Below are 27,984 nucleotides of genomic sequence, written 5' to 3' on the forward strand. Positions count from 1 at the left end.
ACACCTTCCATTTGCTTTTCTTCAACACCAGCTGCCATGTGGCAGAGTAAAAATGTTACAGCGTCTACTTTCCCACAAAGCTGTGTGCAACCTCAACCATGTAAGAGTCACCGTCACAATGCCTTTGATAAAAAGCAATTGCACATCCAAGCCTTTGGAGCTATATTCCCTTTTTGCCCAGTTTCATTTACACAGCAATATTACCACACTTGAAGAACTGCTTCAAAACGACTAATATTTATTCACTGCACTGTATTTATTCACATATTATGCACTGTACATAACACACCATTAAATCTAGCAGTGGCCATCTTTTCCAGGGATTCAATATTGTTATGTAGGTGGGCTTAGTTATCTGGGCTTTGGTCAAGTTTAAAAAGCTGGAACACTATGCGAACCAATTAAGTAACTAGGATAGTAACACAAACACTTTTTTGATACACGTGCAAGTACAAATGTTCTCTCTTCCTCCTGCCACACCACCCCCCCCCCCCCCCCCCCCCCTCTCTCTAAATTACTGTTTAAATTTCAAAATAACATTAATGGTAGACAGATTCAAACAACAGTATTCCACACCTTGAACCATGTTGATCCTGAGAGAATTCCATGATGTGGCCGGCTATTTCGCGCAGTTGAAGGTTTGGATAGCGGTTGTTACGGAAGTCCTCCAGTAGTCTGCTGCGGCCTGACGGCATCACATCCGACATGCTGTATCGCAGGCGGGAGGGTGGGAACAACTGACTGCTGGAGCTGAACAGACTCGAGGCACTGTTGACGCTGCGGTACTTGGCCTCAGCTCCTGGGGCGGCAGAGATAAATCTTCCACTGCCATTTGTGAGCCCACCTGTTAGAGAAAAGAGTCAAGATTGGAATCCATCCAGCACCCAATGGGGTGACTAGTATAGGCACCCCACGCTTTTACGCAGGGCTTACGTGCTTGAAGAGGTGAGTAATTAAAAAAGCACTCAAACTAAACATATACGTGACTTGGCTGACAGCAGTAAATTTGAGCACGTTATTCAAAAAATACCAACACGCAAATCAAGCTCTGGTATTAAAGGAACAAGCACATTATTTCAAAAACATATATCAAATGCATAAAACGTTAGATGCCTGTACCATGCATTAGTTTAGTCAGAGAAAACATCAAAAATCTTCAAAGTGAAGTTGCATCTTTTGTCTTCAGTGAGGTGACCCAGGGAGTGTCAAACCCAACATAATTATGCACGACATGCACGGCAGGTTTTGCAAATGCACTTTAACTGGACCTTTGTAACCTTGTATAACAAGCAATATTTAAACAATTACCACACATTCATTCCTATGCTAATTGAAGTACTATCCTTAAACTACCCAGCCCACAATGAGTACATTAAACAATCCCAAAGTGCTAGAGGAAGTACATTATAGCCAGTGGATAGAAGACATTAACAGCAACTTTGAAAATAGGTGCGGGTGTAGGCAATTCGACCCTGCACTGCCGTTCAATATGATCATGGCTGATCATCCAAAATCAGTACCCCGTTCCTGCTTTCTCCCCATATCCCTTGATTCAGTTAGCCCCAAGAGCTGTATCTAAATCTCTCTTCAAAACATCCACTGAATTGGCCTCCACTGCCTTCTGTGGCAGAGAATTCCACGGATTCACAACTCTCTGGGTGAAAAAGATTTTCCTCGTCTCAGTCCTAAATTTAAATGGCCTACCCCTCATGCTTAAACTTTAATAGTTAAACTTTTTCTTCCCCAACCACTGTCCATGTAACTCCAACTATTGCCAAAGGATTTCTTGGCAAAAGTTGTGCCTTTTGTTCAAATCCAAATACCAAATCTAGAAAAAAGGTACACTGTTAAGAACACGCCAAAACAGTTCCGCAAGAGGTCACTTAAAAATAAAAGCAGAGTGAGAAATGAATGACGAGGGGAAAAAAAATGAACCGAGAGTTACCCTCCCCTCTTACCCAGGTTAAGGCTGGATGATGATCCGTGGGATGACAGAGACGGCGGTGGTGTTAGCGAGTGGCTCGGGCCTTGGTTTGGAAGAGGCATGCCTACTGGTCCAGGGGAAGACGAGAAACCCAATCCATTGTAAAAGTTGTGGCCAATGGGAGCAAGACTGCTGGTTGTTCGTTTGTACAGATCAGAGCTGCCAGTTAGTGAATCTCTTCTTGAACCACTGCTGGTGTTGGAACTGCCAACTGAACAGAATTAAAGAGGCTCATTTTAGTGGTTCACATTAACAACCTGTGCACAGTAAAAATCACAGATTTTTCCCAATTACATTTACAACTATTACATTTACAATTACATTTCGATGTACCTTAATTTAATTTAAATTTTTAAATTAAAAAACAGTATTTTACCTGGATTCACAAAACACAACTTGTTACGTACGAATCTCATAATAATTAAATGGGCAATTTAGCAGATGAAGCCAAAAGTCACGTCCAACATCATGGTTTTCCTCTCAATACATACCGATTACAGTCCAACAGACACTGGAGCGAGACAGTGGGCTTTTTTGGAAAACAATTGGTCAGATTCTCAGCAATTCTGCTAACATTTTGCAACGCCAATACTTTGACTATTTCAGCAATTCACAAAGGTAGACATGCCAATTCCCACTTAAAACAGTTGAAAACACCCAGCAGTGCAGTTACCAGGTAATATCATAGCAAACACATTATGCCCAGAACATTCATTGTCAGAGTGGGAAATTCTGGCTATTGCAATTGTGTAGTTCACGAGGAATGCAATAGCATAATATTGTAGAGTAGCTTAAATGTGAAAGTGCATTGATATTAAGCTAAAGATACCTCAATACAAGAGTGATGTAACATATTGTTACCTGTTAGGCATGTGCCATTACCTCATATCAAATACGCTATTGAACAAAATTATAGTGTGGAATCTTTTGGACAGATAAAAAAAAAAGCGAAATCCTGGTTTCCAAATAGGTATGAAGCGGACCACCATTTATTCTTAAATACTCAAAGGCAAGACACATGCCTGACAGGGAAACATGACAACTCAGCTTGCACAAATCTTTACACTGAAGTTGTGCACTTAAGCATTGTATTGTTGCAATTTAAATGTACCTGCTGATCCAAATCCTCCAAGTGCAGATCCGAGTGTCGCCCCAAGTGAACTAGTGCTTCCAAAGCCCAGGGAAGTGCCGCCAGGCTGGCCAGACCCCTGAGAGAACAGTGAGTTGCTCTGTGAAGTGCTAGACAGGGAATTGTTACCGTAGAATGAGTTTGAGGCCAAACTGTTGGTGGGTTGCTGCTGTGGTTGCTGTTGTGGCTGTTGGTTGCTCATTGGGCGAAAGGAGCCATTGGATGTTCCCGCTAAACCACTCGCTGTACCATTTGCTGAGGCTGCGGCGGCGGCAACTGTTGGAACACACAAGTTTCACCCACGCGCCAAAGACAAAATGCACAATGAGATTGCAACAAAAGAGAAAGATCTCCAACTTTTGTCCAATTGTCAACATTTTTCTTAGGAACATGGATGGCAGGGGTGGTACTAGGTCAGGGATAACAGGCAAAGCAGCAACTTCCTGTGAAGCGATGTGTGCTCATGGTGTTATGATCAATCCCACAATGTTTGAGGCAGAACTTAACTAAAAGATGGAGCATGGAAACGGGTCTTTCAACCCACCAAGTTCACACCAACAATCGATCACCCATTCGCACTGGTTCCAAGTTACCTCACTTTCTCATCTGCTCCCTATACACTAGGGGGGATTTACACAGGCCAATTAACCTCCAAACCCACACATCTTTGTGGTGCGACAGGAAACAGAGCACCCAGAGGAAACCCAATCACAAGGAGAACGTACAACTTCCACATAGGCATGACAGCGCTCGAGATGAGGATTGAACCTGGGTCTGTGGCGCAGAGGGGAAGAATGGAAAGGAGTTTAAATAGTGCTTCAGAAGTTGTATGAAATGATTGCACCGAATTAAAGCAGAGCAAAAATCAGCACCAAGCTAAGTACTGCCGTAGAAATGCCCAACATGATAATTATTTTTTGAATACTCGAGGATCTTCAAATTCATGGTCCAGACGAGGAAAACATTGTAACATCTGAAATGATCTAACAGGTTCAACTTTACAAGGCAGTGAAAATTGTAGGTTTATAAACAATTATAATTGCAGGTTATATCCACGTTTTTTCAGCTCCTCCACATACAGCCAACCTTACCTGCCTGCGCTGCGGATGGACTGATAATTACAGGCGCTGGAGCAACAAGGCGAACGGGACCTCCTAGGCCATTCCGAGCCCCAGCATTCACCACAAGAGCACCAGTCTGGTCGTAGTAAGCTGCTGGAGCAAGGACTTGATAACCTGAAATAAGGTATGCTTATTATAGAACGTAGCACCACACACTGAAAATCAATAATCTCAAATAAACACAGACTAGGCGTGAGGATTAAACAGCGACATAAGGGTTATTTTATTCCATTCAACTCCAAGCTTAACTTCCAAGCCCATTCAGGCACAGGTGCTCCTCAACTTACGATGGGGTTACTTCCGAGAAACCCATCAGAAACCGAAAATATTGTACGTCGAAATGCATTGAATACCCGTGATCACGTGGCTGGAAGTGAGCTGCGGGTCACCACAGGTCACTGCCGTTTGCACCATCGCAAAGTCAAAATATCGTAAGTCGAAGCATCGTAAGGCAGGGAGCATCTGTACTTATCTAGGAACAAGAAACCACATCTATCTTGATTTGTTTTTTTAGTTTATTGTCACGTGTACAGAGGTACAGTGAAAAGCTTTTGTTTGGTGAGAACCAGTTTTGAATTGCAAAAAAATCTCATCTGTACTTATTCCTAGAATTATCTGGTCCAAATCTAAATTATCATACTTTCCATTATTCCAATATTGTCCTGTCAAAGCTTCCACCTTCCAACCTCAGTGAATGTTAATTCCTTCAAAACTTTGTAGTCCTTGTTCAAGGTCTACCAAATCCACTCACTTGTTAAACAGTTCTCTGACAACGGTTCTTCATACGACAGCTTCCCAGTTCTGACGTTTAGATTTAAGTCGATTACCTGGGTACAGTGTCATGCTTCTGTTTGTGTGCTATCCAATCAAATCAGAAAATACACTACACTATCGCAACAAAGCCAAACATGGGTATAAAGGGTAACAGAGAAAAGTATCGGAGTGCAGAATGTAGATCTCAACATTGGAGCAAACCAGTTCCAGAGAAAAGGTTCAATGTCCAATGAGGTAGGTTGGAGAATTGGGACTGTATGGGAAGCTTGATAGAGGAGAAGCTGTCCGAGTCTAGGGAAGTACATGGTTTCACGCTTCTGTCTCGCTGTCAGACAGGAGCAGGGATTAGGAATGGCCAGGGTGGGAAAGGTCCTTGATTAGGTCGGCTGCTTTCCAGAAGCAGTGCGAAATATAGTCATTAAGGTAAGCGACCTTACTTTTCTTTGATATCAGGATGATAGTGGACTGGTGGGGGAATTCAGAATGAAGAGGTTAAATATGTCTGTGAATACGTCTGCCAGTTAGTCCCGAGGACGTGGGGAGGAGCAGGTCCTCCTGCTTCAGTTTTTGCTTGTGAGCAGGGAGTAAAAACACAACCAAGTGGTCAGATTTACCGAAGTGCAATCGGGGGATAAAGCCGAAGGCGTCTTTAAATAGTGTACGGATCCTCTCTTCGTATTACCCATCCCATCACTCGCACCTTACCCACAAGTCCCAGTGTTGCAATTCATTAATTCTAGTCTGTAGTGCAATCCTCCCCTCCAGCCCGGCATTCATTTCTTTGGGTGTTTAACTTACTTCGAAGCTCCACGGCTTCCCCAGGATATAACACTGCTGTAAAATATAACATTACTGGCCACTCTCTTCTAACATCCCTCACACACTGCTCCTTATTTGATTCAGTCTACAAAGTAAGATAGGCACAAAATGCTGGAATAACTCAGCGTGACAGGCAATATCTTTGGATAGATGGAATGGGTGACGTTTCGGGTCGAGACTCCTTTTCAGTCTGAAGGAGGGACTCGAGCCGAAAAGTCACCCATTCCTTCTCTCCAGAGATGCTGCCTGTCCCGCTGAGTTACTCCAGCATTTTGCGTCTATCTTCGGTTTAAACCAGCACCTGCAGTTCCTTCCTACAACATTAAGTCTACAAAGTACTTTGTTATATTTGGCTACGTTTGGTAATTGTAAAATGAATTTGTGTTTTCAATTCATCTGGAAATCACCTCTCCCTTAAACACATTATTAGTGCATGAATACAGACTAAAACACGGACAACTATTATAACATTAAAAACGGGCTGTGTTTTCAGCAAATTATAGCTTGGGTCCATAACAATGTAAACAATGGCTGGCTCAGGTCGAGTACAAGAAGAGCTCTTATAACAGAATAATATTCTCAGTGAGGGCAAGTGTGTCATCATTGCCAGACATGTTTTGAAAAAAAAATAAAAGGCACTTCCAAAAACCATTTCAACATTCCAATTAGAAAGAAAAGCTTGTCTTTAAAATTTATTAAACAACATTGAGCCTTGCAACTGGAGCTAGACTCCAGCTTTCAGCATAATGATCGTGCATTTCAGCAAGAGTATAAATTAGAACCGTGCTTCCTTTCCGATTCGGCACTGCAGCTGTGATAACATATCCATCAGTAACCAGACACACTGCACGTGGAACTCAATCCCAACTGGTCTACGCAAGTTGTGCAAAAATTGCAGGATTCAAAGTATAGACATACAGATTTCCCTCGCTTAAAATTGCTTTGAACTCCTAATGATTAGTTACAACTTAAATCACGTAGCAAAATTTGCTTTGTATCCGTCAGAACTTTATAGCAGACAATTTGCCTAATAATTCAACTATGCTTGGCACGCTGAAACTGCCAATAGTTCACTTTTTTCCGCAGCGTCTCCTTTTATAAACCATTTTTACCACCACCCCCAAATAAAGCGCATCTCTGCTGCACAGAATTAACTGTAAATTTACCTGGCATTCCAGTAGCCAGTCCTTGGCTAAAAGCTAAAGCCGAGTTGACTGCTGCAGCTGCTACCAGGCTATCTGCTTGTTGGCCTTGTTGACTCTGATTTGGGGTCAGAGGCCGCTGATTGGCTCCAGCACGCAGAACCTGGATAAAACAGAAGGGAATCATCGGATCATCAAATGAAAATTGTTATTTTAATTCATAAAAGAAAAACCTGACATCACAAAATGAAATTGGCGACAATCTCGGATGATTGCAGAAGTATTCAATCCATTCACAATTCACTAAATAAAGCATATCGTCTGCAGACAGCAAACATAGTCAAGCATTGGCGCGTATACATCGGGCAACTGAACCATTGTCAGGTCTAGAGAGCGGCCCTGAGCTATTATCTACCACACTGGAGACATACGGACTATCTTTAATCGGACTAATAAACGTCATTGCTTTATCATCTGTAGTCTGTGGATTGCTCACCATAACTTTGGACATTTATTGACATTGCCAAGTTCCCCACCAATAACATTTTGGGGTCACCACTGGTTAGAAACATAAATATTGTGGCTATGGGAGCAGGGGTGAGACTGAATATCCTGTGATGGGTGACTTGCCTGACACACAAGGGTCTTTAGATCATCTACAAGGATATGTCGGGATTGTGTTGGAATAATGCCCACTTGCCTGAATCCAATAACTTAGGAAACAGAACTGGATGATTTGCACCTCAGACTGAACATTAATTCTCTCAACCACCTGCACTCATTATGTACCATCTACAAAGTGCAATGCAATTATTCGTCCATCCTATTTCAACAGCATCTCTAAATCTGCCAGCAGGGGGGTGGAAGAGCATATGGCGACTAAATCTTTACATCCCCCTCCATCACAGGGGTTCATCGTCCATCCTGACTTGTATGTCCTTCATTTCTAGATCTGAAACTTGGAACTTCTCACCTATTGCATTGCAGGAGCCCCGTCATGACTACAGTGGTTGAAAGTGGTAGTGGACCAACATGGTCTCAAGGGCAATAAGGGTCATAAATATTGGCCTTCAAAAATGGCGGTAATGATTAATGATTCAAAGAAGTGAAACTGGGTTTACACGAGCTGGAAAGTTATCCAATGCTATTACGTTGAAATTAGATTTGGGAAAGGATAAGCAGATCAGGCAAAACTTCCAAATTTACAAGAATGGAAACTTGTATTAGACAATAGACAAAAGGTGCAGGAGTAGGCCATTAGGCCCTTCGAGCCAGCACCGCCATTCAATGTGATCATGGCTGATCATTCTCAATCGGTACCCCGTTCCTGCCTTCTCCCCATACCCCCTGACTCCACTATCCTTAAGAGCTCTATCTACCTCTCTCTTGAATGCATTCAGAGAATTGGCCTCCACTGCCTTCTGAGGCAGAGAATTCCACAGATTCACAACTCTCTGACTGAAAAAGTTTTTCCTCATCTCAGTTCTAAATGGCCTACCACTTATTCTTAAACTGTGGCCCCTTGTTCTGGTCTCCCCCAACATTGGGAACATGTTTCCTGCCTCTTAACGTGTCCAACCCCTTAATAATCTTATACGTTTCGATAAGATCTCCTCTCATCCTTCTAAATTCCAGTGTATACAAGCATAGTCGCTCCAGTCTTTCAATATATGACAGTCCCGCCATTCCGGGAATTAATCTAGTAAACCTATTTATACAATGGACTTGCCAGAAAAATAGTTTGCTCAGAATTACCTTTCATGTCTGTATATTCTTGCCCCCCCCCCCATCCTCAAAACATAGCATCTGTGCCAAACTTTTACTCAAACCACAAGTGCGTTTAGTTTGAGTTGGAGCCCCCTTGCTGAAGCCAGAAATAGGATTACATCAGGTGAACTTTGTACATCAGGACATGTTCCTAAAAGTTAATACTGCGTCATTATTTACATGGCAAAGTTATCATAGACGCAATTCACAAGTATGAATTAAATTCTCTTTAAGGTGATCTGGTCTCAGCTGTGTAGTGTGAAAAAGCATTCTTGTTAATTACTTACTGAAGAAAGCAACCTTGCTTTGACAATCATGTTGTGTCTTTTTCATCCTATGGTGCAAAATCAAAAGCTACTAGCCCTTCTCTTTGCTGCTAACCTATATTAACCATTGAATATAGGGGAGGGAATGAACAGGCAACAGATCGGGACTGGTCTGAAATCAGTTGGAAGGGTCTCTGCCCAAAATACCACCCGTCTATTTCCTCCCCAGATGCTGCCTGATCTGCAGGATTCCTCCAGCACTGTTTGCCCACGATTCTAGTGCATGTTGTCTCTTGTGTCTTCAGTTAACCACTGAGTATCTTGCAGTTAAATTACAGAACTCAAGGCATTTATAGGCTTTTTGAAGAGGACTGAAAGTGAATAAGGAAATCCCCGAATAGAGTCAAGTTGCATAAATTCAAATTAAATAAACTAATAGAAGTTTCTAGTGTCTATACAAAGCATTTTTCTTTCCCAAATTTTTGAAATGCCGATCTATTCTCTCTCTCCCTCCTTCCTTTAACTACCATCCACTTCTACCTCATCTCCAGCAAAAAGAAAAGTTCTAATGAAGTATTAACAAGGGTAATAATAATGGATTCAAGGCTTTATCAGCAAGATTGTTAGTCTAGCTCAGGTTCGAGTACAGAGTTTTCATTATTGAACACTGTTCTCAGTGAGGGCAAGTTTGTCATCATTGCCAGACTAACACCCTTACACTTTTTTGGGGGGAAACCGAATACTCTGGTTTTTTCCGAAGATGCACAAAATTCTGGAGTAACTCAGTGGGACAGGCAGCATATATTATGGAGAGAAGGAATGGGTGACGTTTCGGGTCGAGGCCCTTCTCCGGTTGTTTTATTTGGAACAAATTTTGTGCCAGTGAACCTGGTTTTGCTACATTTGAAACTTGGGTGTTTTGACTGGATGAAGCCTTCGACCTTTCAGACCACAAAACCTGTTGCAAAGGACATCAGCTACAGTTCACCCAATAGGTTTGTCACAAATACAACCAACATCCACAAATAAAGACAGAATAGGGGGCACATCCTGTCATTGTGTTAAAATAGAGGTTGTACATCATCCTTGAAGGCCTCAGGTTCCATCGCCTTTGGGAAGCATCCATCCTGCCAAAGGGAAATTTTCAGACCCAAAAGCCACACACAATAAAAGAGGCAGTCAATACAACAGCCCAAAAACATAATTGAATTAGTAGTATATCTTTTTTTTTAAACAGCATCAACTATGCTTCTGTCAATCCAACCCTTCTGTTCAATGCATCTTTTGAAAGGTACAGAGCAGTAAAATAACCACAATTCTAATATTGGAGCTGAAGACAGAAAGAACAATTTTAACGTTGACCACAAACCGTGATCAATAACAAAAGCATTCAATGTGCTCGTTCTTGCTCAGAGCTTGGGATACAAAATTTCTTTGGTGCCCATATTCAAAAAGAGCCTGAAAACGCTATCTTTAAGAGGTCTATCTAACTCTCCCTTGAAAGCATCCAGAGAATTGGCCTCCACTGCCTTCTGAGGCAGAGAATTCCACAGATTCACAACTCTGGGGGAAAAAGTTTTTCCTCATCTCCGTTCTAAATGGCCTACCCCTTATTCTTAAACTGTGGCCCCTGGTTCTGGACTCCCCCAACATTGGGAACATGTTTCCTGCCTCTAACGTGTCCAACCCCTTAATAATCTTATACGTTTCGATAAGATCCCCTCTCATTCTTCTAAATTCCAGTGTATTACTTAGAAAAGGTTTGTCAGGATAGATGTGGAAATAAAGTTTACCTTGGCTGGTATATCTAGAACCTGGGATTCAGAGTCTCAAAAAAAGAAAGTTTGGCTATTCAGGTGAGAAGAAATGCCTTTACACAGGGGTTGATGAATGACTACCCAAGAGGTATGTGGAGGTTCAGATTTGAGCATGTTCGAGAAATACAGGTTTTAATGGGTATTAAGGGATTTTAGGCTATTAGTATTAACGCAGGAATGGCAATGAAGCAAAATGTCAGCCATGAACTTAGTGAAAGGTGAAGCATGGTAGGAACTAATGCACTGGAACTAGGACAGGTTTGGCTTTCATTGACTGGAGCTTGCAAGGTGAAAAACAGCCGTTCACTTAAGGATGATGACCAAACTGGTGAGTTTGTTCAGAATTCACAGCTGAAGGACACCATGGGGAAACAAACAGATGTCCAAAATAATTCCAGGGTCACCATCCAGTAGATTTTTTTTGCAGCACTGATGTATTTAAGTCAGGGTGAGGTCTTTGAATAAAGAACCAAAATTAATACTTGCTTCTCAGGCACAATGTCAGACTGACTTTTATAAACTAACTCCAGTGTTAAGATACTTTTCAGATTAGACAAAATTGTACATTAGTTTTAAAGATCGCAGCAATTGCTCTCCTGTAACTGCAGAACTGTTTTCACCTTGTATCTGATCAATGTCATTTGAAAGCAAAATAAAAAACATGAAGGGGACAATATTGCGAGAGATTCTGTAGTTGGGCAAAAGCCAATGGCTGCTCCAAAATCTGCTCTATTTTCCCCAGTTTGCTGTTCATGTTTGCTTACAATAAGCTGGGAAGTGAATGAGTGACTTGCCTGTTGCTGCCCCTGCTGTGCCTGTGATGCAGCCTGTTGGTTTGCTGAGTTGTTAGCAGCAGCTGCTGCAGCTTGCTGCTGGAAGAGATTCGCTGGATAAACACCCCATGGAACTCCGTAGTACTGAGGTGGAACCACTGCAGGACCTGATGCAATAAACACAGGCATTCAATGACCAAGTTGAGCATTCACATTTGCATCAATTTAAGTGAAAAATATCACAAACCCGCTTTAAATATTTCAGCCAATGTATTTATACAATGGACTTGCCAGAAAAATAGTTTGCTCAGAGTTACCTTTCATGTCTGTATATTCTTGCCCCCCCCCCCCATCCCCCCTCAAAACATAGCATCTGTGCCAAACTTTTACTCAAACCACAAGTGCGTTTAGTTTGAGTTGGAGCCCCTTGCTGAAGCCAGAAATAGGATTACATCAGGTGAACTTTGTACATCAGGACATGTTCCTAAAAGTCAATACTGCGTCATTATTTACATGGCAAAGTTATCATAGACGCCATTCACAAGTATGAATTAAATTCTCTTTAAGGTGATCTGGTCTCAGCTACAAGCCCTTCTCTTTGCAGTTAACCTATATTAACCATTGAATATAGGGGAGGGAATGAACAGGCAACAGATCGGGACTGGTCTGAAATCAGTTGGAAGGGTCTCTGCCCAAAATACCACCCGTCTATTTCTCCCCAGATGCTGCCTGATCTGCAGGATTCCTCCAGCACTGTTTGCCCACGATTCTAGTGCACGTTGTCTCTTGTATCTTCAGTTAACCACTGAGTATCTTGCAGTTAAATTACAGAACTCAAGGCATTTGTAGGCTTTTTGAAGAGGACTGAAAGTGAATAAGGAAATCCCCGAATAGAGTCAAGTTGCATAAATTTAAATTAAATAAACTAACAGAAGTTTCTAGTGTCTATTCAAAGCATTTTTCTTTCCCAAATTTTTGAAATGCCTATCTATTCTCTCTCTCCCTCCCTCCTTTAACTACCATCCACTTCTACCTCATCTCCAGCAAAGAGAAAAGTTCTAATGAAGTATTAACAAGGGTAATAATAATGGATTCAAGGCTTTATCAGCAAGATTGTTAGTCTAGCTCAGGTTCGAGTACAGAGTTTTCATTATTGAACACTGTTCTCAGTGAGGGCAAGTTTGTCATCATTGCCAGACTAACACCCTTACACTTTTTGGGGGGAAAACCAAATGCTCTGGGGTTTTTTTCTCAAAGATGCACAAAATTCTGGAGTAACTCAGCGGGACAGGCAGCATATATGGAGAAAAGGAATGGGCGACGTTTCGGGTCGAGGCCCTTCTCCGGTTGTTTTATTTGGAACAAATTTTGTGCCAGTGAACCTGGTTTTTCTACATTTGAAACTTGGGTGTTTTGACTGGACGAAGCCTTCGGAATTCGGACCACAAAACCTGTTGCAAAGGACATCAGCTACAGTTCACCCAATAGGTTTGTCACAAATACAACCAACATCCACAAATAAAGACAGAATAGGGGCACATCCTGTCATTGTGTTAAAATACACAGAGGTTGTACATCATCCTTGAAGGCCTCGGGTTCCATTGCCTTTGGGAAGCATTCCAAAAGGATTTTTTCAGACCCAAAAGCCACACACAATAAAAGAGGCAGTGAATAGAACCCCAAAACATAATTGAATTAGTAGTATTTTTATAAAAAAAACAGCATCAACCATGCTTCTGTCAAATCAACCCTTCTGTTCAATGCATCTTTTGAAAGGTACAGAGCAGTAAAATAACCACAATTCTAAGATTGGAGCTGAAGACAGAAAGAACAATTTTAACGTTGACTACAAACCATGATCAATAACAAAAGCATTCAATGTGCTCATTCTTGCTCAGAGCTTTGGATGCAAAATTTCTTTGGTGCCCATATTCAAAAAGAGCCTGAAAACCAACTTTTAAATACAGCTGATATATTAACACAACAAATAGATATGACCAAAAACAGAAAGACTTAAGAACACTGCTGACAAGTCACAGAACATTTCTCCCTTCTTTTAAGAATTACTGGGTTACAATTCCTAGATCATGCAACCAATCTAATGCTGGATTTCTCTAAATGTGCTTTTAGGGGGATTGGGAATATATACCCTTCCATTCATAACCTGTCATAAACCAGATCAAAGGAATTGCTTGCTGAGAGAAGGCAAGTTGAACTAATTCTCCTTCAATCATCTTCATCCGTCATGATGGATGAACTATTGAGGAATCATAACATCAACACCATTGAAAACATAAATCTAAACATGGAAAATAAATCCACGGCATGGGTCACAATTATTATTCCAGGCCTGAATGGTTCTTATGGCAGGTCCCAAACGACTTGCTTTGTTGTCAAAACAACATGTATTTGAATGTTCTCTCCTCCCTCCCATAATGTGCTATGAATTCACCACTCAATGTCAACGACTATTCAGTTTGCAGATTGATTACAAATTTACCTCCCACCCTAAAAAGCCTACAATGTGTGGGTTGGACTTTTAAATGGATATATGAATCAAATGCCGAGAAAAATCTAACTGCAAACAAGATAACTTGTTCCCAAATGAGATAAAGCCATTTGCCCAGCTCGTCCCGTTTCTCCATCCAGAATAATGAATTTTAAGATGGAATTTCTTTCTTCCTTCATGCACTAATTCCTTGGCCTTGCCTTCTATGGTAGGGGAACAAATAATCAGGCAGTGCTATTAATTCTCTTCATTCCGATCACTGAAATGAGTGAGGTTTTACCTGCCAGAGTTGCAGCCGCAGCAAGCCCTGCAGTGTAGGGGTCTGTACCTGGTGGAGCAGCACTAATGATGTATGGATTAGGAACAAAGGTTGCTGGAGCAAGGCCGGCTGAAAACATACCTGTGAAACATCGGAACGAAACACATAAACCACGTGGAATTACATCTCAATCTACTCTAAAATACCAATTGCGGCAACTCATTATTACCTTCATTTCCGATTTATGATTATTCGGTAAATTACAGGGACTTTTAATACAAGTTAGTGCTGATTAACTTCAACCACAAATCAATGGCCTTTAGAATGCAAAGAATTAGACACCACCCGTGTTAAGTAACAATACAACAAAGACGTCTTAAGTAATTTATGGTATTCTGTTGAAGGTTTATATTCACAAGCATAAAAAAAAGCTACATTAAAAAACTGTTACATAAAAACTCAGGGTCAAATTTTAGCAGATACATAAAATGTAGCAAAAAGAAAACTGGTTAAAATTACCAACATGGTACATATCCACCCAACTCAAGTTATTCGTGTTTGAGTATTACTTAAATGTATTAAATCTAATGACAATTACATTGTTTTTAATTTGCTTAGCAGCAGCTGTGGTGGCATGTGCAATCAACCATTATTCCACAATTCTTATTAGATACAAAGTGTATTACAACCAATAATGACAGAAATGTAAAAGGATAATGAAGTTTCTGCTGCTTCAGTTGAAAAATGCATCGTACTGCAACAGTCTGAAGAGCCACTCTTTGCAGTGAGCTTGCAAACACTGATCAGCCCTTAACAACCCCGACCCAACCAGATCACGTTACTGCACAAAATGTCCTCAATGCTGAATGCTTTCTACTAGAGGTCCAAGCGTGTCACCACTTCCCACTGCTTCCATTGATTACAATGCTTCACTGACAAAATAAAGGACTTTATAATCTTAGTGCAGGGGTTAAGTGGTATCACACTGGTCTTTTTTGAAGCAAACTCTCAAAATCCACAAAATGCATTCGATTGCGTCTTGTGCACATAAAATACTGGACAAGACACTCCAGGTGTCTCCCACTGGCCCGATTTTTTTAAAAAATCCATTAAGCTGTATAAAAATACACTATTTAATCCAGCATCGCAGCACTACAACATCACCAGTTCTCTCCCACTACCCAGTACTACTGTAGGGAGATTAAACTACAATTTCAAGGACTGTAACACAACTAATTGACGGTGGCGACTTGATTTAATTCTGAAAATTCTTTAAAAGGAAAAGCTGCAACCATAGCTCAGTGAGGCAACAGTTATGGTTCAGAAGCCAATCTTGACAGTGAGGCAACAATGATGTATCAGGAGCCATTTTCCTCTCAAACCATTTACCAGACTGTAATTAAACATAGTAATCATACCAGTAATCATAGTTGGAATATAGTGAATGTATCAGTTTCAACATGTGCCCAGCAAAAGGGCAGATTTTTAAATTCTTCACCAATTCACTAACCCAGCCAAACAAATGCATTGCATTCAACTATGCTCAATACTGCGTCATTATTTACATGGCAAAGTTATCATAGACGCAATTCACAAGTATGAATTCAATTCTCTTTAAGGTGATCTGGTCTCAGCTGTGTAGTGTGAAAAAGCCTTCCTGTTAATTACTTACTGAAGAAAGCAACCTTGCTTTGACAATCATGTTGTGTCTTTTTCATCCTATGGTGCAAAATCAAAAGCTACTAGTCCTTCTCTTTGCAGTTAACCTATATTAACCATTGAATATAGCGGAGGGAATGGACAGGCAACAGATCGGGTGGGACTGGTCTGAAATCAGTTGGAAGGGTCTCTGCCCAAAATACCACCCGTCTATTTCCTCCCCAGATGCTGCCTGATCTGCAGGATTCCTCCAGCACTGTTTGCCCACGATTCTAGTGCACGTTGTCTCTTGTGTCTTCAGTTAACCACTGAGTATCTTGCAGTTAAATTACAGAACAAGGCATTTATAGGCTTTTTGAAGAGGACTGAAAGTGAATAAGGAAATCCCCGAATAGAGTCAAGTTGCATAAATTCAAATTAAATAAACTAATAGAAGTTTCCAGTGTCTATACAAAGCATTTTTCTTTCCCAAATTTTTGAAATGCCAATCTATTCTCTCTCTCCCTCCCTCCTTTAACTACCATCCACTTCTACCTCATCTCCAGCAAAAAGAAAAGTTCTAATGAAGTATTAACAAGGGTAATAATAATGGATTCAAGGCTTTATCAGCAAGATTGTTAGTCTAGCTCAGGTTCGAGTACAGAGTTTTCATTATTGAACACTGTTCTCAGTGAGGGCAAGTTTGTCATCATTGCCAGACTAACACCCTTACACTTTTTTGGGGGGAAACCGAATGCTCTGGTTTTTTCCGAAGATGCACAAAATTCTGGAGTAACAGCGGGACAGGCAGCATATATGGAGAGAAGGAATGGGTGACGTTTCGGGTCGAGGCCCTTCTCCGGTTGTTTTATTTGGAACAAATTTTGTGCCAGTGAACCTGGTTTTGCTACATTTGAAACTTGGGTGTTTTGACTGGATGAAGCCTTCGACCTTTCAGACCACAAAACCTGTTGCAAAGGACATCAGCTACAGTTCACCCAATAGGTTTGTCACAAATACAACCAACATCCACAAATAAAGACAGAATAGCACATCCTGTCATTGTGTTAAAATAGAGGTTGTACATCATCCTTGAAGGCCTCAGGTTCCATCGCCTTTGGGAAGCATCCATCCTGCCAAAGGGAAATTTTCAGACCCAAAAGCCACACACAATAAAAGAGGCAGTCAATACAACAGCCCAAAAACATAATTGAATTAGTAGTATATTTTTTTTTTAAACAGCATCAACTATGCTTCTGTCAATCCAACCCTTCTGTTCAATGCATCTTTTGAAAGGTACAGAGCAGTAAAATAACCACAATTCTAATATTGGAGCTGAAGACAGAAAGAACAACTTTAACGTTGACCACAAACCGTGATCAATAACAAAAGCATTCAATGTGCTCGTTCTTGCTCAGAGCTTGGGATGCAAAATTTCTTTGGTGCCCATATTCAAAAAGAGCCTGAAAACGCTATCTTTAAGAGGTCTATCTAACTCTCCCTTGAAAGCATCCAGAGAATTGGCCTCCACTGCCTTCTGACAAATTTAATATCTCAACTCAACATATCTATGGATACCCAGTGGACCCAGAAGCCAATGAAGTAACATTAATGAAGTCTAGATCCCAATTAAATTTGGTTACCAAGAAACATTACGTGTCATCGGAGCCAATAAACACTTCCGCCAGTTTACTGTCAACCCTTCTCAACCCCATACATTAAATTGCCAATTACATACAATTACCAACAAGGTTAAGCTCTCCTTTAAAGCTGAAATTTTATTCCGTCTGCCATCAAACCTTCAGGTCAAGTGCTCCACATTTAGCAGTCATGACAATTACGAGAAGAAAAAACCTGAGATTATTAGCGAGGTGCACAATACATACAGAGACGGGTTGAATGACAAGCCTCCCTTGCACGGGACTTACCTATGTGAGGTTGCTGGGCCGCTGCAAGTGCATACTGTTGCTGTTGTGCAGCTGTCAGCTGCTGAACCGTCAATGCATTCTGCCTCTGGAAAAGCTAAACAGAATGAACGGACTTTTATGTATGAAGACTTTTATGCCAATACCAGTTTAGCTGCTGCTTTGTCCACAAATTTTCTATGTTGCTTATTTAGTTTAGTTTAGAGTTACAGCGCAAAAACAGGCCCTTCAGCCCACCAAGGCCGCACGGACCAGCAATCCTCGCCCATTATTGGCACTACCCTACACACACTGGGGACAATTGTTTTACATTTATAGCAAGCCAATACAGCAACAAACCCGTACGTCTTTGGAATGTGGGAGGAAACCAAAGGTCTCGGAGAAAATCCACGCAGGTCACGGGGAGAACGTACAAACTCCGTACATAGCACCCGCAGTCAGGATCGAATTCGGCTCTCTGGCGCTGTAGGGCAGTAAGCTCGACCACCACGCCTCCGTGCAATCCTAAAAACTGGCCCTTGATAAGAAATTGGGGAACCTAACTGGGTTCCAAAATCAGGGTAGTCAGTTTGAAGTTGCCCACCCTTCAATATTTCTGAAAGGCTTGCCACAAAATGCACTGTTAAAATAGTAACTTTTCTCCAGGGGTATAAGAGTAATGGGAGTCTGGAAAGTCTCGTTATGCATGGGAACAAAAATCACTCTGAAGAAGGGTCTCGCCCCGAAATGTCACCCATTCCTTCTCTCCAGACATGTTGCACTGAGTTACTCCAGAATTTTGTGTCTACCTTCGGAACAATAACCTTGTTCCCCAGTCACAATGACACAAGATCACCCACGTCCATGGAGAGAGAGTGAGTTTGAAATTAACCCCAAGTGGTTTCTCAATGCCATATGCTATCCACTCCAACCCCAGGGACAGATGCAGCAAGGATTTTCACTGATCGACCTCCTTAATATTACCATTTGAGGAGTTTTGCTGCTTCTTTTGCCTTTAATTTTTTATTAAACTACCATAGTAACAATCGGTCCACCAAATGTTTGCTGGGAATTTATTTAGTCTACATAAAGAACATTCTTCAAAATCACTTGAAACACTAACTTTGGTTAACATGCACTTAGCCTCATTTATTACTCTCAGAACCACAGTTTTAAGGTTCACAGTAACTTTAATTTTGAGCCAGAGCCATTTAGTACAGAAGCTGACCATTTGGTCTACCACATCCGCGCCAACAGTTTTGCTCATCTACAATAATCCCATTATCCAATCTCTCCCCATAATTAAAGTTCTCCAATCCAAGCAACATCCTTCCTATCATGGGGTGACCAGAACTGCACACAATACTCCTCACGCACCAATCCAGCATTCCGCAAAGTCACAAAATGACCTCCCTACTTTTACATTCTTTGTTCCAACTAAAATATTCAAGCGAGTTGTACATCTTCCCAACCTGAAACATCACCTGCCCAGGTTCAGTAGACAATAGACAATAGGTACAGGAGTAGGCCTTTTGGCCCTTCAAGCCAGCACCACCATTCACTGTAATCATGGCTGATCATCCACAATCAGTACCCTGTTCCTGCCTTCTCCCCATATCCCTTGACTCCGCTATCTTTAAGAGCTCTATCTAACTCTCTCTTGAAAGCATCCAGAGAATTGGCCTCCACTGCCTTCCGAGGCAGAGAATTCCACAGATTTACAACTTTCTGACGGAAAACATTTTTCCTCATCTCCGTTCTAAATGGCCTACCCCTTATTCTTAAACTGTGGCCCCTGGTTCTGGACTCCCCCAACATTGGGAACATGTTTCCCACCTCTAACGTGTCCAACCCCTTAATAATCTTATATGTTTCAATAAGATCCCCTCTCATCCTTCAAAATTCCAGTGTGTCCAAGCCTCGTCGCTCCAGTCTTTCAACATACGACAGTCCCGCCATTCCGGGAATTAACCTAGTGAACCTACGCTGCACGCCCTCAATAACAAGAACATCCTTCCTCAAATTTGGAGACCAAAACGGCACACAGTACTCCAGGTGTATTAGTGAGACGATCCAGAACTACACACCCCTCCCTGCTCTCACCCCTCCCTCCTCCACGGGCTTTTCCTTGGTGGATACAGATGAATGCATCTTTAGAACACATTTAAAATATTAATATTTTATCATTCTCAAATATTTAAGTTTTACCAACGCTGGAGTCATTAATCCTTCCTTTGTTTTCTAGAAAATTCAACATGGAATATTTGATTTTTTTTTAGTTTAGACACAGCATGGAAACAGGCCCTTCGGCCCACCAAATCCACGCCAACCAGCGATTACCTGCACACTAGTTCTAGCCTACACACAAGGGAAATGTTTACAGAAGCCAATTAACCTACAAGTCTCTGAGTCTCTGATTAATTACAAATACATCCATCTATTTGGTTAATTAAGTGTTTGTATTTAAGGTGTTTCAGGAGCTTTTTAAACGGTGGAGACATGAAGCTGCCTGTCTTGCCTTTAGAGCGTGAATATGGCTTCATGAAGTTTATTGCTTTGCAGACCTAAAGATTTTGCAAAGCGGGTTAAAACAAAATAAAAGTTACGATTTCTAAAGAAAAGATGTGGGATAGCATTCTTTACCAGGCTCCAATAGGCAACTGAAAACAAGGCCTTAGTTTGGATGGCCATAAATTAAACTCTTGTTTTGAATTGAGTAGCTAATCTTTAATGGGTGGTTGATGGCCAAGGCGGACACTCAGTGGGTCAAATGGTCTGCCTCTGCACGATATTCGTCTGACTTTAAAGCACAGACATCACTCGAGGGCCTATAACTAATTACGAGGTGGTGGCTAACAGCAGCTGGTATGCACACTCATTGTTCCTATCCTCCTGACATGTCTGAATGCCAACATTGGGAAAAGCCATCAAGCTTGTCGACAATGCAAATCACAGCAGAAGAACAAGTTCACGTGCTGCTGGAAGAGATCCGCTGGATAAACACCCCATGGAACTCCGTAGTACTGAGGTGGAACCACTGCAGGACCTGATGCAATAAACACAGGCATTCAACGACCAAGTTGAGCATTCACATTTGCATCAATTTAAGTGAAAAATATCACAAACCCGCTTTAAATATTTCAGCCAATGTATTTATACAATGGACTTGCCAGAAAAATAGTTTGCTCAGAATTACCTTTCATGTCTGTATATTCTTGCCCCCTCCCCCCCCCCCATCCTCAAAACATAGCATTTGTGCCAAACTTTTACTCAAACCACAAGTGCGTTTAGTTTGAGTTGGAGCCCCTTGCTGAAGCCAGAAATAGGATTACATCAGGTGAACTTTGTACATCAGGACATGTTCCTAAAAGTCAATACTGCATCATTATTTACATGGCAAAGTTATCATAGACGCAATTCACAAGTATGAATTCAATTCTCTTTAAGGTGATCTGGTCTCAGCTGTGTAGTGTGAAAAAGCCTTCTTGTTAATTACTTACTGAAGAAAGCAACCTTGCTTTGACAATCATGTTGTGTCTTTTTCATCCTATGGTGCAAAATCAAAAGCTACTAGCCCTTCTCTTTGCAGTTAACCTATATTAACCATTGAATATAGCGGAGGGAATGGACAGGCAACAGATCGGGTGGGACTGGTCTGAAATCAGTTGGAAGGGTCTCTGCCCAAAATACCACCCGTCTATTTCCTCCCCAGATGCTGCCTGATCTGCAGGATTCCTCCAGCACTGTTTGCCCACGATTCTAGTGCATGTTGTCTCTTGTGTCTTCAGTTAACCACTGAGTATCTTGCAGTTAAATTACAGAACTCAGGGCATTTATAGGCTTTTTGAAGAGGACTGAAAGTGAATAAGGAAATCCCCGAATAGAGTCAAGTTGCATAAATTCAAATTAAATAAACTAATAGAAGTTTCCAGTGTCTATACAAAGCATTTTTCTTTCCCAAATTTTTGAAATGCCGATCTATTCTCTCTCTCCCTCCCTCCTTTAACTACCATCCACTTCTACCTCATCTCCAGCAAAAAGAAAAGTTCTAATGAAGTATTAACAAGGGTAATAATAATGGATTCAAGGCTTTATCAGCAAGATTGTTAGTCTAGCTCAGGTTCGAGTAGAGTTTTCATTATTGAACACTGTTCTCAGTGAGGGCAAGTTTGTCATCATTGCCAGACTAACACCCTTACACTTTTTTGGGGGGAAACCGAATGCTCTGGTTTTTTCCAAAGATGCACAAAATTCTGGAGTAACTCAGCGGGACAGGCAGCATATATGGAGAGAAGGAATGGGTGACGTTTCGGGTCGAGGCCCTTCTCCGGTTGTTTTATTTGGAACAAATTTTGTGCCAGTGAACCTGGTTTTGCTACATTTGAAACTTGGGTGTTTTGACTGGATGAAGCCTTCGGAATTCAGACCACAAAACCTGTTGCAAAGGACATCAGCTACAGTTCACCCAATAGGTTTGTCACAAATACAACCAACATCCACAAATAAAGACAGAATAGGGGGCACATCCTGTCATTGTGTTAAAATAGAGGTTGTACATCATCCTTGAAGACCTCAGGTTCCATCGCCTTTGGGAAGCATCCATCCTGCCAAAGGGAAATTTTCAGACCCAAAAGCCACACACAATAAAAGAGGCAGTCAATACAACAGCCCAAAAACATAATTGAATTAGTAGTATATATTTTTTTTAAACAGCATCAACTATGCTTCTGTCAATCCAACCCTTCTGTTCAATGCATCTTTTGAAAGGTACAGAGCAGTAAAATAACCACAATTCTAATATTGGAGCTGAAGACAGAAAGAACAATTTTAACGTTGACCACAAACCGTGATCAATAACAAAAGCATTCAATGTGCTCGTTCTTGCTCAGAGCTTGGGATGCAAAATTTCTTTGGTGCCCATATTCAAAAAGAGCCTGAAAACGCTATCTTTAAGAGGTCTATCTAACTCTCCCTTGAAAGCATCCAGAGAATTGGCCTCCACTGCCTTCTGAGGCAGAGAATTCCACAGATTCACAACTCTGGGTGAAAAAGTTTTTCCTCATCTCCGTTCTAAATGGCCTACCCCTTATTCTTAAACTGTGGCCCCTGGTTCTGGACTCCCCCAACATTGGGAACATGTTTCCTGCCTCTAACGTGTCCAACCCATTAATAATCTTATGTTTCGATGAGATCCCCTCTGATCCTTCTAAATTCCAGTGTATACAAGCCTAGTCACTCCAGTCTTTCAACATAAGACAGTCCCGCCATTCCGGGAATTAACCTAGTGAACTTATGCTGCACGCCCTCAATAGCAAGAATATCCTTCCTCAAATTTGGAGACCAAAACGGCACACAGTACTCCAGGTGTATTAGTGAGACGATCCAGAACTACACACCCCTCCCTGCTCTCACCCCTCCCTCCTCCACGGGCTTTTCCTTGGTGGATACAGATGAATGCATCATTAGAACACATTTAAAATATTAATATTTTATAATTCTCAAATATTTAAGTTTTACCAACGCTGGAGTCATTAATCCTTCCTTTGTTTTCTAGAAAATTCAGCATGGAATATTTGATTTTTAAGTTTAGTTTACAGATACAGCATGGAAACAGGCCCTTCGGCCCACCAAATCCACGCCAACCAGCGATTACCTGCACACTAGTTCTAGCCTACACACAAGGGAAATGTTTACAGAAGCCAATTAACCTACAAGTCTCTGATTAATTACAAATACATCCATCTATTTGGTTAATTCAGTGTTTGTATTTAAGGTGTTTCAGGAGCTTTTTAAACGGTGGGGACATGAAGCTGCCTGTCTTGCCTTTAGAGCGTGAATCTGGCTTCATGAAGTTTATTGCTTTGCAGACCTAAAGATTTTGCAAAGCGGGTTAGAACAAAATAAAAATTAAAACCACAGCAGAAGAACAAGTTCACGTGCCTGCTTGTGCAGACTGCACAGTGTAAGGAATTCAATATACAACTGTACCATGGAAACAGATGGATGGTCCAACATCTTCAGGCTGGCAAACATCCTCTCCATCCCAAACATATTGCCTTAAGATCATCCCAAACATATTGCCTTAAGATTTATAAAATCATGAGGGGCATAGATAAGGTGAATAACTAGCATTTTCCTCAGGGCATGGTTGTCTAAAAGTTTCAGACTAAAACTAAAAAGCAAGAGGTTGAAGATTGGAGGAGAAAGATTTAAGAGGGACCTGAGGGGCAGCTTTTTCCACAGGCTAACACGGAGCGAGCTGCCAGAGGAAGTGGTAGGAGTGGACAGGAGAGGTCTGGAGGGATATGGACCAAGTGCAATCAAGTGGGACTAACTCAGTTGGGTAACTTGGTCGGCACGGATGTGTTGGACTGACAGGCTTGTTTCCGTATTGTATAAGTTTATGACTTTACTTCTTGGCTGCGATTTCCAGGCTAAAATATTTCTCCACACACCTAAACCCAATACAGCAGAAAACCTCAGTTTCTATATACCAGCGAAACAAAATAACACCTTCACAATTTTTTTAAGCTATTTTAAAGAAAATGCCCAATAATCTCAAGATCTGTAACTTCAGATAATTAAAATATCATTGCTATTTATAAAAATAAAATAAAAACTCAATTCCTTGACAGCATTCCATGTGCCTGGTTCTTTGGAACTGCATTTCAGTAGGACACCCACTTGATACGGATACAAAAAGGTGTGTTGGGTAAAAAGGAAGCCAGATGTTTCAGTTGGTATTAAAGGATATTCTCTTAATTCTTCCATTGCAATTAGTGAATTGAAATGATTTGACGAGTTTCTTTAATTCTCTAACAAACCGACTTGTGCGGAAGACAAACTGACCTGTTGTTGTGAGCTGTAATCAAACAAACTCACAGCAGCTGTTCCAGAATCCATTTGCACCTGGCTGCTGGAATAATCAAACTGAAGAGAATCCAGTCCTACAGGTTCCATAGAATCCAAGGGCACATTTTGTGACTCAACGTTATTGAAGTCTTCCGTGGGCTTTACATTGTTGCTGATGGCCAGCTGACCCAGGCTTTCCGAATTGTTCTGATTGGGTCCGAGCAGGTCCACCACCTCACTTGGGGAGGTCTGACAGTTGCCAGGGGTACGGCTAGACAAACAAAGTTCCTTATGACCATTTATTTGTGCACACACACACACGCGTGATATCTCACACTGGTATTGTCCATGCTAAAGACAGGCATATTGAACAGCAGCCACATAACATATGTTGGCTACAGAAAGTTAAAGGTGAACATGCAATACAAATGTTGATTGTGATTTAAATTTAATTTGATGATCTAAGATTTTACAAGAGTTTAAAAAAGTATTAAATGCCGACTTCGACCAAATTCTTTCCCCGCTACCATCCAGCAGAAGGTACAATAGCTTGAAAGTGCGCACCATACTCATGAACTTTCCCTCAGATATCAGGTGTCTGAATGGTCCTTCCACTAACTGGGATACTGTCTGATTTACCTCTACACCATTGTGGACATTGCTCTTTATCTATGGATGTGCCACAATACTGACAACCATACACTCTGCATCTTCCCCTTAGCTCTGTCTATTGTACTCTATTTTAATTCTATTGTATTTATATTTTGGTATCTGTTTGGATAGTGTGCAAAACAAAGCTTCTCACTGTACTTCAGGACACTCTGATATACAAAAATTTTGATCCTATAAATGAGTGCCATCCCTGGACTGCAATTCTATTTCTTCGATTGACATCTAATTTATAATCCATAACAGACATCAACAAGAAAACTACATTGCTTAAGTGGAACAAAATTACTGAAAACATAAGTCATGAGGCAGAAGACAAGATAGAATTACAGGACATTCTTCAAATTTAATATGATCTAAAAGAATTTAGCTAGAAAATCACAGAAGGAAATGGGCTCTGGATGAATCTAATGTTTGGAAGAGAACACTAAGAAATGATCATCTGTCCGAGCAGGCATCTTCCCCTCTGTGATCAGGCTTCTGAACTGTCCTTCTATACATAGGGGACGGACATTGAACTTTATTTTATGGAACTTGTGCACTACAATGCCGTGATCTATTCTGGGCTCTGTCGTTCCATTCGCTCTCTCTACCTATTGCAGTTGAATTTGACCTGATTGTGTTCATGTCTGGTATTATCCGATTTGATAGCATACAAAACGAAACTTTTCCTTATACTTATTTCCATATAATATCAATAAACAGAAACCGATCCAGCACGACAAAAGTGGACAAAGTAGACCACGATTGCTAGCACTGCAAACAAGTCTCCTTCCAATACATCATGTTTATTCTTCTTATTATTTTATTTATTCTTCTCACTGATTATGTTAATTTTAAGTATTCTCTTCATGTTGTTACTATATTGTCAAGTTAAAAATAATAATTGCACAACTTCTTTAAAATTCTATTCTATAAAGTTAATCTTCCATTTCTGGAAGCCAGATTATCATGTTGACAAGACCAATGTGTAAGGTGGTGTTACATGGGTTAGAAAGAAGAACTTTGATTCACATTTTAATAACAATGAGGAAATTTCGCTATTCGCCACTAGAATGCGGGATCATGTGCAGAGGTGGCTTCATTAGGAAATGTAAGTAATCTAAATCAAGCTTTAGATGATCCAATATTTTTTTGAATATTTAGTTTTCTGTACCGATTGATAAAAGCATGAATACTGCCTCAAAATGAAACCTGTCATAAGCCGTGGAGTGAATGGTCAAAAATGTAATCACAAAACAAGAATAAATGTAGCTTTTACTATTTACCTGAAGTCTTTATCAGAATCTATGCCATTTTGCACCACCAAGCCGTTTGTTTTATCAATTCCATCGTCTTCTACCTCTTTCAGGTCCCCCATCTTATCCCCATCAAATGATTTTCCTTTCTTGTCTCCTTTTTCGTTATGAGCCTCAGCATCTCCAGAACCCTAAAAAAGCAGAGAAAGGGGTGTGGGGAAAACACTAAAAGCATGTTTGACCGGCTACGCTACCACGTCAGCACATTACATTGCTATGCTTTGATTTTAAACACTGAAGGGTATACTGATCAGATAGATTACTGCTGTTGCCCCGAAGCCCAGAAAGTAAAACTGCATAAGTACTAGAACATTACAAAGAATTGCAATTAATTTTTGACATCAGCAGTAGAAGCAGGCAGATGCAGCGGTGAAACCAAAAATTAAACAATAGGAGAGTTGCTTAGTCACAGCTTTGTCTGAAGAAGGGTCTCGACCCGAAACGCACCCATTCCTTCTCTCCAGAGATGCTACCTGTCCCGCTGAGTTACTCCAGCATTTGTGTCCACCTTCGATTTAAACCAGCACCTGCGGTTCTTTCCTACACAGCTTTGATCAATTGTTTTAATAGCACCAGTCAGGGAAGAGATCATTAGCGGTGTAGCTTCTGTGTGAAGAGGCCTATCATTTGCACATTAGACTAAAACGTGTAATGAAAGATCAACAGATCAGCCTAAATGGATCAAAAGTTGATCTAGGCCAGACCTTCCTGTAGATATCTCACCAATGTGGGCAATTACGTTTGGCCAGGTTAGTGGATGGGGCTTTGCATTCCACCCTCGGCTCAACAGGGTGGGGGGGGGGGGCATGGAGGCAAGTTACTGCTGCCTTTCATTCCCATCGCACTAACTAGAAATCTAATTTTATCAGTTTGTAAAAATACTGTGGTAAACAGCTTGCACCACAGATACCATTTTATATTGCCCAACATGCTGAAGCATTGAACAAACCAGAGACACAGAACTGATAACAAAACCATATTGTTCAAATTTCAGTACATTTAATCATCTCATGTAGTTACTCAGTATAATTGAAAATCAAATGCTTCCAATACTTACAAATGGCCCTTTTCGGAGGCAGGATTCCAGTTTTTCCCCAGGAGAAGAGCTGAGCACATACTCCACCATGCTGACACCCAGACCGCCGCTTTCAGAGCGTGGAGATAGGACAGAGTTGACTTCATTGCTGCCGTGGAAACCTTGGCCAGGACGTCTTTGCACCATGATTGGCTGTGACACAGAGTGATCTGAGCACAGGAGTAAAA

At 41.1% G+C, this 27,984-nt stretch overlaps 1 protein-coding gene and 5 non-coding genes across 8 annotated transcripts in view; all 6 read right to left on the reverse strand.

Annotated features, from left to right (window-relative positions):
* pum1 (pumilio RNA-binding family member 1) overlaps positions 1–27,984 on the reverse strand; it is an 88,493-nt gene that overhangs the window by 15,633 nt on the left and 44,876 nt on the right. For 2 of the 3 annotated variants that reach the window (XM_078423358.1, XM_078423357.1), the window contains 11 exons: positions 27,779–27,966; positions 26,692–26,852; positions 24,752–25,025; positions 17,927–18,020; positions 14,382–14,501; positions 11,614–11,759; positions 6,994–7,132; positions 4,205–4,348; positions 3,096–3,389; positions 1,959–2,195; positions 577–844 (listed from right to left, as the gene is read on the reverse strand). In XM_078423358.1, the coding sequence (XP_078279484.1) occupies positions 577–844; positions 1,959–2,195; positions 3,096–3,389; positions 4,205–4,348; positions 6,994–7,132; positions 11,614–11,759; positions 14,382–14,501; positions 17,927–18,020; positions 24,752–25,025; positions 26,692–26,852; positions 27,779–27,966 (2,065 nt within the window). The remainder of the gene's footprint in view (positions 1–576; positions 845–1,958; positions 2,196–3,095; positions 3,390–4,204; positions 4,349–6,993; positions 7,133–11,613; positions 11,760–14,381; positions 14,502–17,926; positions 18,021–24,751; positions 25,026–26,691; positions 26,853–27,778; positions 27,967–27,984) is intronic. The other variant, XM_078423359.1, reaches the window with a different exon arrangement.
* On the reverse strand, positions 6,358–6,438 carry LOC144606964 (small nucleolar RNA SNORD103/SNORD85). The gene has a single exon (XR_013549026.1). It is a non-coding gene; the product is annotated as a small nucleolar RNA SNORD103/SNORD85 (small nucleolar RNA).
* LOC144606965 (small nucleolar RNA SNORD103/SNORD85) lies at positions 9,630–9,707 on the reverse strand. The gene has a single exon (XR_013549027.1). It is a non-coding gene; the product is annotated as a small nucleolar RNA SNORD103/SNORD85 (small nucleolar RNA).
* LOC144606966 (small nucleolar RNA SNORD103/SNORD85) lies at positions 12,713–12,790 on the reverse strand. The gene has a single exon (XR_013549028.1). It is a non-coding gene; the product is annotated as a small nucleolar RNA SNORD103/SNORD85 (small nucleolar RNA).
* LOC144606967 (small nucleolar RNA SNORD103/SNORD85) lies at positions 16,641–16,718 on the reverse strand. Its single transcript, XR_013549029.1, has one exon. It is a non-coding gene; the product is annotated as a small nucleolar RNA SNORD103/SNORD85 (small nucleolar RNA).
* On the reverse strand, positions 22,013–22,088 carry LOC144606968 (small nucleolar RNA SNORD103/SNORD85). The gene has a single exon (XR_013549030.1). It is a non-coding gene; the product is annotated as a small nucleolar RNA SNORD103/SNORD85 (small nucleolar RNA).

This window comes from Rhinoraja longicauda, chromosome 27 (assembly GCF_053455715.1).
Source record: "Rhinoraja longicauda isolate Sanriku21f chromosome 27, sRhiLon1.1, whole genome shotgun sequence".
NCBI classification, from domain to species: Eukaryota; Metazoa; Chordata; class Chondrichthyes; order Rajiformes; family Arhynchobatidae; genus Rhinoraja; species Rhinoraja longicauda.